The sequence below is a fragment of the Populus trichocarpa genome, chromosome 6 (assembly GCF_000002775.5).
Source record: "Populus trichocarpa isolate Nisqually-1 chromosome 6, P.trichocarpa_v4.1, whole genome shotgun sequence".
Taxonomy (NCBI): domain Eukaryota; kingdom Viridiplantae; phylum Streptophyta; class Magnoliopsida; order Malpighiales; family Salicaceae; genus Populus; species Populus trichocarpa.
Window position 1 is genome coordinate 11,998,629 of NC_037290.2, and position 14,324 is coordinate 12,012,952.

The 14,324-nt window shown below is 34.3% G+C and overlaps 1 protein-coding gene across 1 annotated transcript; it reads left to right on the forward strand.

Annotated features, from left to right (window-relative positions):
• Window positions 1-8,067: 8,067 nt before the first annotated feature.
• LOC18100343 (O-fucosyltransferase 35) lies at window positions 8,068-13,246 on the forward strand. The gene is made up of 9 exons (XM_024604370.2): window positions 8,068-8,799; window positions 9,556-9,684; window positions 9,821-9,893; window positions 10,020-10,090; window positions 10,179-10,267; window positions 10,718-10,850; window positions 11,193-11,425; window positions 12,096-12,572; window positions 12,693-13,246. The coding sequence occupies exons 1-9, from the start codon at window positions 8,275-8,277 to the stop codon at window positions 12,892-12,894; spliced, it is 1,932 nt and encodes a 643-aa protein (XP_024460138.2). The 5' UTR covers window positions 8,068-8,274; the 3' UTR covers window positions 12,895-13,246.
• The last annotated feature ends 1,078 nt before the right edge of the window (window positions 13,247-14,324 follow it).

The window sequence follows — 14,324 nt, forward strand, 5'->3', positions numbered from 1 at the left end:
GAAAATAAGTTGGAAAACACTTCCAGTGTTTGGTTATATCATGAAAAATGAGCTGTAAAATAACTTATTAATGTTTTATTTTTCTCAAATTTATTAAAATAATAAGGAACAAATCTTACAAATTAAAAATTTGAATAAAAATGAAATTGAAAAAAAATATAATTTCATAAATTATCTCAAATAAAATAAATAATAATCAAAATAATAGAGATCAAATCTAAAAAAAAAATTTGAAAGATGAAGAAATTAAAATAATAATAATTAACATTTCTTAAATTATTTCAAATAAAATAAGTAACAATCAAAAGAATGAGGATCAAATTTGATAGATAAAAAATTTCAATAAAAAAATGATAAGGAAAAAGCAAATAACAATTATAAAAATGAGGACCAAAGTTAATATAAAAATTAAATTTTAAGAGATGAAAATTGAAAAATAAATATTCAATATATATATATATATATAGCAATCAACAGTTTGATGATCAAATTTGATATAATCAGTAAATAATATGACATTTCTAAATTTTTCACAACTTCCGGAAAGTGTTTTCCGCCCAAATTTTCCAGGAAAACACTTTCCTGGAAACCAAGCCAAATTTTTCTTTGACTGGAAAGTGTTTTCCGTTGACCAACTTTCCTAATGTCAAACAAACACAGGAAAATTTGGAAAGTGGTTTCCAGAAAAGTAAATTCCGGGAAACAAACATAGCCTAAATGAGATGTAGCTTTTACCATACAAAATAATATTTTTTAAATATTTTTTAATAAAAAAATAAAAAGAGATGTTGCTTCGTAAAATACTATTCATTGCAGTGATTTTTTTTAAATATATTTTTTAATTCTATTATTCCATATTTGAGTTATTAAAGATTGAACTTCATGATTTGTTATGGTTTATTTTCTATAAAATCATCTCAATTTTATGATCTGTGTCGCGGATTTAACACGTTAACCCGGTTAACTAGAGTTTTTTTTTAATTGACTTTTTTATTTCATCTTTCAAAATTGGGTTGATTAAGAATTAGACTTTATAATTCATTTCAATTTACTTGTATAACGTTATCTTGATCTCATGATGCGGGTTTTGCAAGTTAACACAGGTAAACTCGAGTTGTTTATTGTGTTTTTTTTATACTGATTTTTTTTCAATTTCATTGTTCAATAATGAATTGATTGAGAATTGTGCTTCATAATCTGTTCTTATTTGTTTTCTATGTGGTTATCTCAATCTCATAGACTCGGGTTGCAAGTTTGATAGATTAATTTGGGTTTACCTGAGTCATTTTTATAGTTTACTTTCTATGAGATTATCCCGGTCTCCTGACTAGGGTCATAGGTTTGACGAGTTAGTCCAAGTAGACTTGGATCATTTTATTTGTGTCCTTTTTTTAATTGGATTTTTTTCAATTTCATCATGTAGCATTGAGTTGATTAGGAATTAGGTCTCATAATTTGTTTTGATATACTTTCTATAGGATTCTTCTGGTTTCATGATCCGGGTAATAGGTTTGACTAGTTAATTTGGGTCATTTTTTGTGCCATATTTTTAAAATAATTCTTTTTCTGATTTCATCCTCACTAGGTTGATTAGGAATTGGACTTTAGAATTTATTTTATATAGGGTTATCATAGTCTAATGACCCGGGTCAATCCAGTATATTTTCATCTCAATATTCTTTTTAAAAAATGATGTATTGAATTTTTTTAGTCAAACTGTATTTTTACCGATTGTCTAAATTGCCTTTAAACCCGCCAAGTGGATCAGATCGGCCTCCGCATGATTTAAATTTTTTTACTAGAAAAATATTAGCAACACATAAGTATTTTTAAAATTTTTTTTTAAAAAATCAATCTGGCCCGTAGTATAGCACAAGCCTATAATCTAGTTAACACAAATTAAGTCTCGTGGGAAAACTATTCTAGCTAAGTAGATAAATCATTATTCACTGGAATAGTGGAGTGTAAGTTTGCTCTTCTCATAGAAAAACCTTAAAAGCTTTCTATAAGGGGTAATTAGATCTTTTCACAAGATTCATAGGTCATTATTGATTTTATTAGGGGTAGCTTTGTCTTTTTTCACTTTTTGGCACATTGAAATTACTTAAATTCCTTTAAAGACCTCACTTTAGGTTCCACTCATAAAAAACCAATGCTTCGAGTTCCTATAAATCATTATGAGGTGTAATCGGTCTATGTGTGTTAATAGACCCATCCAAACTACATATGAACATCCCATAAAAAATGCTTCTAGTGTCCCCTGTCATGATCACCATCATTTTGTGGGCATCAGACCCATGTATATAGTGTATGAAAGACCTCTATATTTCAACAAGTCTAGACAAAACTTTATAAGTGTGGGCGGTGGACCCATAAAAGCTTTGTTATTCTAGGATTAAGGCAACATAAACACCTAAGATGAAGGTGAATTAGGTATGCACGGTAAAACTATAAATTACAAATTATTTACCTAATAACAAGGAATTCTAAATACTCAACCAAATACGAAAACAATAAACAATATAAATGTGATAACTAAAGAGTGAGAGTTTAGAGAGATTGCAACAATATTTATAAAAAGGTTTAGCAAACCGTCTACTTCTCTTCTTGAACTTCTGTTCAAGAGTTTCACTATCACACACCAATCTTCTTAGCGAGTGAGATCAAACCATTACACAATCTTTTTGCGGGCTTAAGATCAAATCGTTATCCTTAATCTTTTTACGGGTTAAAGACTAGAAAACATTTCACCAATATTTGTTGAAGGAAAAGTATTAAACCACTCACAATTTTATCTCTACGAGACTTTTCCAAGTGTTTAGAGTGTCACTTACACTTTTCATTGATTGGAATAATAATTAAACTTTTTAGAAGAATTTTACCAATTCACACCTAACCTTGTTTTTGGATGATTACAAGTGAAACAAGGGTATTATAGGTTGTTTTTTTTAGAGGGAGTATACCTAGATTTTTGCCTTATGAGTTCCACACTTTTTTTTGGGAAAGTGAAAGGTTATTTATAAGCTTAAAAAATAAACTAGCAATTAGACAGTTTTCTGCCCATTGGCAGAATTTGTTAGATTGTTTTATAATCGGCCATACCATTTTTGAAGAACCTTAAGTGTTTCTGGAATTTTTCCAGAAACAAACTGGCTATTTTGAGAAATGATAAGATATTTTTGAATTGGCTATCGCCTTGCTATTTCCAAAATGATGAGACTGTTTTGGCCACTATCCAAATTTTATCATATTTTTGTGTTTTGGTCTTTTCTTAATTTTTTTGTTCTTTTAGGTTTGTTTAGGTTGTATGGGTATTATACGTTGTTCTAAACAATTCTAGTGCTATTTGGTAAAACCCTATTACAAAGTCTTGATAAGCAAAGTCAATAACTGTTATGTTTATAAGGTCTTTATTGTTTACCTTTACAAATCATTTCCTTGCTTGCTTAATGATTTCTTAAATGATATAAACATGTCTAAATCATCGCAAAGGTGTGTGCAATCCACACACACACATATGGCATGCATTGTGTTTTACTTAACAATTAAAACATGATCAATACATGTGGCTTACAATCATATTACATGTAGCATATTGACATATTCTTTATTAATTCATTTAAGCATTATAACATAGCGTTTAAAAGCTTTATGGAATATATCATGAGTAATCAAAATGATATGCATAAATCAAAACTATATCAAATCAATGTTTTTATTATTCAATGTTTATGTCATCATCAAATATATAATTAAATCATTATCGAAGCTATGAAGCTAACAAGCTTTATAAGCCTAACTTATACTTCGTATAAAAGTTTTGTGTAGTATGGGCATTGGACCCATCCAGACTACATAAATCTAGCTCATAAGCTGCATATGGGCATTAATCCTAGTATGAAAATTTTTCTGAGTACAGGCATTGAACCCATCTAGACTAAACAAAGCTAATAAAAAAATATATTTCTCAAAGAGAACATCATATTTAAACATTAATGAAAAGTGATAAAATATCAAATATAACAAAATATAAATAATCATTATATAATGAAAAACCCCACAGGATTGGGGTTGTGTACAGTGCCAATGGGGTGGAGGGCTAAGGCCAAAACATCGAGGCCAGACTTCTCTGCAAGGTAAACTCCATGTTGGACAATTGAAACTCTGGCAGGGAAGATATCAGCGAAGTCAAACACGAGAACCAGATGGAATGCAACATCAAAATCCATCTAAATTCCCCTTAACAGGTTAAAAAAATATAAATTGGATATATCAAGAGAAATTTTATCTCTAACCATCTCGGTTAATTATGTAGACCATACAAACATTTCTTGGATCTCCTCATGAGAGTTCCTTATAGTCTATCCTCACACGAGATCTCTAGGCTTCCTTTCTAGTTGTAAGGATCTCAGCCTTTAGAGCCTCATAGGATGCCCTCACCTCAATCATTCTCTGCTTCAGAAAGGCTACTTTAATATGAGTTATATGAAGCTCCCTTTTATTTCAGTTGAATGACCTGATCTCTCATGTAGTTCGTCAGCATCGTATAGGCTATCTTGAGCTCTCTCAGCTTAGCCTCCACTACAACCTTCTCACCCTCAACCTTTGAAGCAATCTGGTTTGTCTTGTGCTTGATGATGACCTCTCTCACTTGGCTCCTCTCAAATTGCTAACGCCTATTAAAATGGACGTACAACATGAAAGTCTAACAAAGATAAATGATGATTGTTAAAAACAATAAAAATAAAATAAAATAATAAGATCAGAAAAAGTCAAAGTTTCTTACGTGGAGGGCATTTGTCTAGTAAAGATCAAATAATGATTGTAGCTCTCATTAGACATCACTTAGACGTCTGAAGGAATAGTCAAAAACCTCTTCAGGCATCTCACCACCTCTAAGCCATCAACCCCGAGTTGGACCTCCCACCAAGGATAACCTTCATGACCCACATTTCCTCTTTGACCAAGGTAGGGAAAGTGTAGAGGGCTTGATTGAGGATGAGGTTAGCAAAAACATCTTCGAGCCAAGGCTGTTCAGCTTCTAGAAGAGCACCATAGGTAGAAGTTCCAATAACAAAAAAGGTCATTGACTACAACGTCAACTTTCACAGGGGTAAAGACCCTCCATCTCTTGAAGTAGGCAACAACACCCGCGATGACTTCAGGAGGGGTCAACTATGTTGGACCCCTAAATAGGGGAGAACGAATTCCCCCACTAGCTTTCATATCCACCTCCACAAGAGTAGTTCCCCTATCATTATCACATTAGTGGTAACAAGAAGCTTATCCATATTGATAAGGTTGTTTTCCATATTCTTTTCAATCCCAACTCTAGACAAATTGAGGGATGTAGTTGCCCTCCCAAACACAAGCCCTATTGAAAACTCTTTTTCATCTTCAGCTATTAACCCTGCATAAAAACAAAGTTAGAAAATAACATTTAGATGCATAAAATAAATATAAGAAGTTGTTTACTTTACAATAGGGCTTGATAAATGTCATCTGGCCATCTCATTGATCTCATACTCGGTTAAGGTTGGGCCAACATGACATATGTCTCTTTCCCAGTCGAGCTCATATGGGGATTGTTGTTCACTTCAGTAAAAGGCAATCTCTAGTAGTGGGCACAACCCCATATCTCTATCATCTCATCTTTTAGATTGATTGTCCTATTATATCTTATTATTAGCCACCTCTCCCTCTACTTCTTAACTTGGGCAGGCTTGTCTTGCAAGGTCCTATTCACGAGTCTATTGGGTCTGTTGGAAAAGGTAAAAAACTAGTAGACATCGTCGTTGTCGTCGATGTCATTAATCAAATTATAACAGATCCTAAAGATATTCACAGTAAGTTTGAGTCCAACGAGCCTAAAGAATTTGTCAAAAGCAGATAAGATGATCGATCCTTGAGATACGACTAGCTGCGACCTAACTTATAATAACAAAAAACTTCCCTTACAAACTCTTGAAGAGGGGAGGAGTACCCCAACTTGTATATGCACAAGGGGGAGGTGATTTCACAGAGCCTCTGAAAGGTGGCCAAGGTTGGTTGACTAATCCTTTTAGTTATAGCAGGCAATTTAGCCACATAGTCTCCTAGTTGCCGACCATTCACTTAGGTCACTTGCTCTATGTTTAGGGTGTTAAGCTTAGTGTCCTCATAGGTTTGTGGCAACCTCTCTCTCATTCGAGGTTCTTTAGAGGCAGTGAGAGAAGGACCTCTCTGGGGTTGGGAATTACCTTCCCCTTTCTAAAGGTGGATGCCAAAGTTCCACCCCTTTTAGTTCTAGAACCTAGTCTAATGCACCCTTATACTTTACTGCTGCTTCTAGTTTCCAGTTGGAAGCTAAAATCACCACCAAAAAAAGTAGAATCTTTACTTCTAGGATCAAATCTAACCCTTTTAGAGTCTATGTTTTTTTAGGACCAAATAACAAAAAGGAAGAATAAAGTATTTTAAAGGTGCGGAACACCTAAAATCAAGTAGCAAAGTTTTTTCTTGCAACTGAGAAATAGTCTCGCTCAAAGCTTCTTCATCAATCCATTTTTACTAGAGAAATTTTAAAAGTGAAAGTTAAAGGAAAAAATAGGAGTGAGAGTGACTACAGTTTATAAAAGGAATAACTCTTCATCCTCGTTATTGGATGGATAAACCTTGATGTCACCATAAATCTCTAAAAAATAATCAACTATTGCATTGAATGCACGTTGTTGTTTTCTCTTCCCAAGAAACTCTATTTTAATTAGAGTAAATCACTTGGTCAAAAAAATCCTAACAATTCTGTTTGAGATAATCTATCATGTGTGGAAGGTAAAAAGTCTATTATTAAAAGCTGACAACCATTCAAATCTTTGTGTATTGAATACACAAAGACTTGAGAGGCAACTGATAGATCATTATTTTTTGCACTTTATGAAAAATGAATTTTGAGCCTAAGTTATTGTTTAGAAGGTCCAAAGGCAGGGTGATAACCCATTGATATATTTATCTCTCATTAATGAATGTGTAATTGATATTTATCATTCATTAATACTTTTAGGATAAAATTACATTTTAACCCTTATCTCCACACATAAACAAGACTCATGAGTTATAAATACCCCATAAACCCTCAAAGTTTAAGGTTCACAATCTTCATTCTCAACAAAAATATATTTTTAATTTCAAAGCATTTATTATATCGAAAGTAAGAACAAACTTTTTTGTTCTTAACAATAAATGCTCATTTTCTTATTTATTCTAATAATTTGTTTAAATGTCATTGATTTTATGTACAGAGATTTCAAAATCCCACCAAAATAAACGGTTTTACATGTTACAAGCTTTTTCTATAACAAGTTACAAGTTTCTTAAACAATTAAACAATGAAGACTTGATTATCTTACTAAAACATGTGAATAACCCATAATCCAATCACCGAAAAACCTGCCCTTGAATTTTGTAGCCTCATTAAAGTTCAAATCGAGCGTGTTTTCAAAGTCTTCAACCGGGGGCGTCCTTCAATCCCTCGTGGACCATCATTTTCCAACCTAAACAAACCACAATGCTGCAATGGAAAGCATTTTTATTATATATGTTTATAGATTCCTCCCTATCGTTGAAAAGTCTTCTCTTTGGTCAATCAACTACGTCTCCTTCGATGCTACTATTTTGCAAGGGACTCTAGCCAAGTCTGGATTATCTTCTCAGATATATATATATATATATATATTTTAATGTATAACTTAATAGTGATCGGTTGTTTTTAGTATTCGGAGGAAGAAGAAGAAGTAGATTTTAATAAGAGATTGATCTTGAGACAAGAGGCAAACTTAAGCATCGGGTTATATAAAATATAAAAAAGCTCAATTTCTCCGTATAAATAACAGCTTAAGACAATTTATAACTAATTTAATAGTTAATAGTTAATAGTTATCTTGATGCGTTGAAATTAAAGATAATTTTTAAAAAATATATATAAAATAATTTAAGAATAAATTATTATTGCAATCCCAAATACCACATTAAACAAAATAAACCATAGCAAAAAAAGATTTATACCATGTCTAATGACTGGCTTTGTATTATTAGTATATAGAAGGCAGAAGCAGATCAATAAATTCAGAGTTGAGAGAAAGAGCTTATGATGCACCACACCATCTCCTGCTACAAGCCTACAACCTCCCTCAGTTTCAGGCTGCTTTGATAAAAATTAAAATTCCTGTCTTTCTTGTTCGTCAGTGATCATAAAATCCCAATCCCAATCATTCTTAGTCATCCATAAATCTCTTTCTTATGGCTCACCATTCTCACCACCATAACCATAACTCAGCAAGCGATGGCGTTTCTCAAAGAGTTAACAGCCCTCGTTTCTCAGGTCCAATGACTCGCCGTGCTCACTCTTTCAAGCGCAACAACACCAGTTCTAACAACAACAGTAATGCCGGCAACGCCAACAGCAGCAACAATGGTAGCAACAACGTTAGTAACGGTAACAGTAACAATAGTAGTCTTAGCCCCCATCTTGAGATTGATCTCCCCTTAAACTCTCCTAGATCTGAAACCGTTGATGGGTTTGAAAGGGAAAGTCACAGCAGGCAGAATCTGAGCCAAAGAGTTCATGGGGGTGTGGTTAGGATTTTGACAAATAAGAAAGGTAGTATTGGATCTGTGATTTTGGATTTTGGGTTCAAGGAAAGGAAGAAACTTGGCCACTGGATGTTCTTTTTCTTTTGCGGGCTTTGTTTGTTTCTGGGTGTTTTTAAGATTTGCTTATATGGGTGGTTTGGATCTACCCTTGAAAGAGCTGCCTCCAATCAGGTACTTCATTTGATTGTCCATACTTAATTTTCTAAAGTTTTGTTCCTTTTCAAGTATTGATCTTTGCACCTTAAAGTAGAGTGTTTTCAGATTGTTGTCAGGCTGCTGCGTGCCCTTGTGTGCATAAGAAATATTTTGCTAGAATAAATGTAAAGGCTACACTTGTATGGTAGTGTTTAATTCCGAACTATTTTTAGAATGTTTGCATCTACTTTGCTAAGATATCTCTTTGTAGCTAAAAGGAGATAATTGGTAGCCTGGGGTGTACATTTAGATGATAATGTGCGACAATTGATTCCACAACCAAGCTAGAAGCTGCATTGTAGAATTTTTATGAAACTAAAACTTGGAATCCTGATGTGTTAAAAAAATGTGTGTGATAACTGTCTTCTAAAATCTGAAATTCGTCTCTAGTTCTACAGACTTAATTCTCCTGCTGTCAGATGAGTGTCTGTTAGGTTTAGGACTTCCTGAAAACTGAAGGCCAATATGCTGAATGGCTATGGCTGTACAGTTGTCCAGGCTTTCCATTTGCAGCCTCGATTAACTAATAGGGAAGGTAACTCACTGAACAGTGTTTTTTTATATTACTTTTTGATGTCTTGTTTAGATTGTTTCTTGTTACCTAACTTTTCTATTGGTATTTCATGATATGTTTGAGTATCCACATGTGTTAGTTCTCCTGCACTTCCTTCTGCTCATATTAAGTATTGATCATCTTTTATCTCATCTAACGTATTCTGCATTTACAATCAGGATGTATTCGGTTCCATCACCCGACAGGAACAAGACTCTTACCGATACATGGGATCAGAAAATGATCAGAAAAGAATGATAATAGAAGTAGGCTCGGATGTGGTTGATAGACTGAATAAGAAGGCTGAAGTAAGTCTTGAATTCATCCGGAGCACTTTAGTTCTTGATATCGCACAATTTGATTTCTCCCTAAATTAGGGAGCGGGAAGTATTAGTAAAACCTAAATCTGGTTTTATGTGTTTCTGAAATCTGCTTTTCATTCAGTTCTCAGGTATCTGGTCCAAGCCCAATAGTGAAAATTTCACCCAATGCATTGACCAGCCCGGAAATCACAAAAGTATGAAAAAGAAACAATTAATTACTTTAATATCTCTCTTCTTTACCTTATGTGTGTACGTGTTTCACTCATGATGCCTTTGTGGGATTTTTTTCTTCTCAAATTCATCTTCTCTTGGCTTGGCAGAGCTTGGTGCAAGGACAAATGGTTATATTCTCATAAATGCTAATGGTGGCTTAAATCAGATGAGATTTGGGGTCTGGCTTTTGTATTTTTGTTATTTCTTCTAGCTAATTTTGATTGACATGAGCTTTGGGCTGATGCATAAAAAATTCTAGTGTGCAGATTTGTGATATGGTAGCTGTAGCTAAAATTATGAAGGCAACGCTTGTCCTTCCCTCCCTTGATCACACCTCCTACTGGGCTGATGATAGGTTTGTTCTCTAATCATGCAATTCACTTGGACTGATAACATATGATATGAATAATTATTTTCTTCATCCAATTTAGTTGTGGAATATACCACGAATTGTGCTAAATACAGAATTGGTAACTGATACATTTACCAGAGTATATTCTGCTAGTAGGGGAGCATGTCTTTGACTGATGCATGTAAGCACATTGAATTTGAAGAGTAGGACCAGAGCTTGTAAGAGTGCTGTTTAATCATGTTTCTTTCTTTTCTTATTGAATTTGGGCTTGTAATGAGAGCAAGTTACTAATTCCATGTGATTTTTCCATGGAAGAAACCTCATCGCCCTAGCTAAGAAGGTTTTCTCTGATGTTGTTGACATTTGATACAATAGATATTGTTTAAATTGCATAGAGGCTCCCTACTGTTTTTGGATGATCCATGAGCTAACTAATTTCCTCAACTGCTTCAGTGGATTTAAGGATTTGTTCAATTGGCAACATTTCATTGACACGCTGAAGGATGATGTCCATATTGTGGAGAAGTTGCCACCTGCCTATGATGGAATTGAGCCATTCAACAAAACACTGATATCTTGGTCCAAGGTGACAATATTATTAATCAACTCATTATTTTTGCTGAGAAATACTATTGGTCTGTGGGAATGGACTCAAATGTTGTTGTTGCCTTCTCTTAGGGTGTGTTTGGCTGGGCGGTTCAACCTGTTTTTTGTCAAAATTTGAATTTGTTTTTGCTTAAATTTTTTTTTATGTTTTCGGGTCGTTTTGATGTGTTGGTATAAAAAATAATTTTTTTAAAATAAAAAAAATCATTATTTTTGATGCATTTCCAAGCGAAAAACACTCTCAAGCAACTGCTACCACACTCTCAAGCAACTGCTACCACCCTCTACAACTGATAACAATTGATTTGAAATCTTCTCTCAGGTTCATTATTACAAAACCGAGGTCCTGCCATTGTTGAAGCAGCACAAAGTAATCTATTTTACTCACACTGATTCTCGTCTTGCCAACAATGGTCTCTCAGATTCCATACAAAAGTTGAGATGCCGTGCTAATTATAGGGCACTGAAATATTCTAAACCAATAGAAGAACTTGGAAACACCTTGGTCAGCAGAATGAGAGAAAATGGAAGCCGTTATCTTGCTCTCCATCTGAGGTAAGTTCTGACTGTTGAATCTCTTGTTCTAAACTGAGACTAGAATTGTTGTAATTATTCTTGTTTTGTTTGTCCCATGCCATTTTAATTGCCAGAATTCTGTCTATAAATTGGGAAGGTAATTGTTACTATAATATTCTTGTTGGAAAAGTCAATGACATAAATAATAAAGCACAAGGGCTGATTGATGTCATTTGTTTCTGCACAATCATTTTCAAGTCTAACAGATTAAACATTGAAAATGATCTGCCAGAACTTCTCCTAACCTTTCCTTTTGTGTGCTATTTTATGGTTTATTAAAATTTTTGTAAAGACTCCAACTTGGAAATGGAAATGTATAAAGCTTCGAATCCTTGAATAGACATCCCTACACTAACCAAAAAGAAGCTAGCTATGCCCCTGTCGGGGATAAAAAGACAGGGTGGAAGGTTCCCCAGGAGAGAGATATGGAATAGGGAACCCCAACCTTTTTCCTTTCTAAGAAAATCGGAAAAGAAAACAATATGCTATGCACTAGTGCTTAAGCTTGATGCAATTACCTGGACCTACTGACTCGCAAATCATTTTTCTTGGGGCATTAATTATGCTGTCATAAAAAATTGTTTGTTTAAGTCAATCTACTTGCATCTTCTACCTATAATCAAATAATAATTCTCTTTTTTTAGTGCAGGTATGAAAAGGATATGCTTGCATTTACAGGATGCAGCCATAATTTGACAGCAGCAGAAGATGAAGAGCTACTTAGGATGCGATATGAAGTCAGCCACTGGAAAGAGAAAGAAATAAATGGGACAGAAAGAAGGTTGCTTGGCAATTGCCCATTGACCCCTAGGGAGACTTCCCTTTTGCTCAAAGGATTGGGTTTTCCATCCAGCTCTAGGATTTACTTGGTAGCTGGTGAAGCTTATGGGACTGGAAGCATGCAATACCTTTTAGATGACTTCCCAAACATCTTCTCACACTCCACTCTCTCCACAGAAGAGGAGCTGAATCCCTTCAAGGATCATCAGAACATGTTGGCTGGTCTAGACTATCTTGTTGCACTTCAAAGTGATGTGTTTGTCTACACTTATGATGGGAATATGGCGAAGGCAGTTCAAGGTCATAGGCAATTTGAGGAGTTTAAGAAAACAATCAATCCAGACAAGTAATGTTCAAATCTAATCACTTCCAACTAAATCTAGCATGTCTGATTTGGGTTGTTTTTAGTTAATTTTTCATCGATTGCATTCATAGCATCTAATTATGGGGAATGCTGTTGATGCAGGATGAATTTTGTGAAGCTTGTGGATGAGTTGGATGAAGGAAAAATATCTTGGAAGAAATTCAGTTCCAAAGTGCAAAAGCTTCACAAAGATCGAATTGGAGTTCCATATGCAAGGGAGCCTGGAGAGTTTCCAAAGCTGGAAGAAAGTTTCTTTGCAAATCCCCTTCCTGGATGTATTTGTGAAACAGCACAAGAAAAATAGCCTCTGAATAGACATATTTTCTTATATTAATGTTGTGACGCGATCCCAATGGCTTGCAAAAAAGTGTGCTGCCATTATACTTGGCATATTATCTTGATAGCAACCACCTTCATCCTCCAAATTGAGGGACGACTCGGTTAGTCAGCTGGAAAGTGCCCTTGCACGTACAAAGTATAATCCATGTGCAGGACGGAGCCAATGCAATGAGGTCCTAATTGTTGTATCTTGAATATACCAGTTACTGCAGATAGGTTGTCGACAATCTTCTACTTTTCTCAAAGAGACAACAAAATTGTAGACACTTGTAACCATTCTTTTTTATACAGAAATGTGCTTGGTGGTTTGGATATGATATAGTTAGGGTGGTTTTTTCGGATATTGTTAATGGATTTGTTTATGGACTAGATAGACAAGGTGAAATCAAAGAAGTTCGAACATGAAACCGATCATGGTTGGGATGCTGTTGGTTTTTGAATCTTGTTTTTTTTTTTCTCCTAGTTAGTTTAAAATTCTTTTCCTATTATAAATAGGTGTGTTAAGTTTTCATTTGGTTCAAGTGGTTCTTTTTTAAGAATGTTGGTTCAAGGTTTTATTTAAATAGCCTCGAGAAATTATTATTATTGATTTCACAATTTATCTATAACATGAGTGGAGGTCATAGGGTTAAAGAGAAACACATAGAATCCAATCATAGAGGCTTGTTCGATTGTAATGGTTGTCAGCAGACATAACAGAGCCGTTGAATTAGCTTTTGCTAGGAGATTCATAAACAAGAATCATGAAGAGGAGAGAGATGTATTTAAGGACTTATCTCGGGACTATCCAAGCCTAGATTTGTTCTTGCAATCACATATAGAAAACTATAACCAGAAGTTTGGTGAGGTCAAAGTTGAAGGAGGCTCCAAAGGTTATGTAAATTATGATAGATCATAACTTGAGAGACAACACTAGCTTGAGTCAATGAATGAATTTCAATTTAGGGTAGATATCCCTAACTTCAACGAAGATTTGAACATAAAAGAGTTCCTTGATTGAGTTGTCATATGCAACAAGATTAAGGAAAGCATGAATATCACAAAAAAGGATGATAAAACTAATCCCATATAGGCTTAAAGAAAGGAGCTTTTTCTTGGTGGAATCACTAGATGAATATACATGCAAGAGAAGGACAACAACGTCTTACAACATCATGGGAAAGGATGATAAAGAGTTGCATGGCATGTTTCTTCCTCCTGATTACAAGCAGTATTTATTTCAACAATATTAGGACTGTTTAATAGACATGTTTACGAGTATTAGGTTGAGTTTTAGAGGTTGACAAAACGCAAACTTTTATAGGAGATGGAAGGATAAATTGCAAGTTTACTAAGGGGTTAAGGCTTGCAATCCAATACAAGATTGGAATGTACATGCTATATAAACTAGCAATG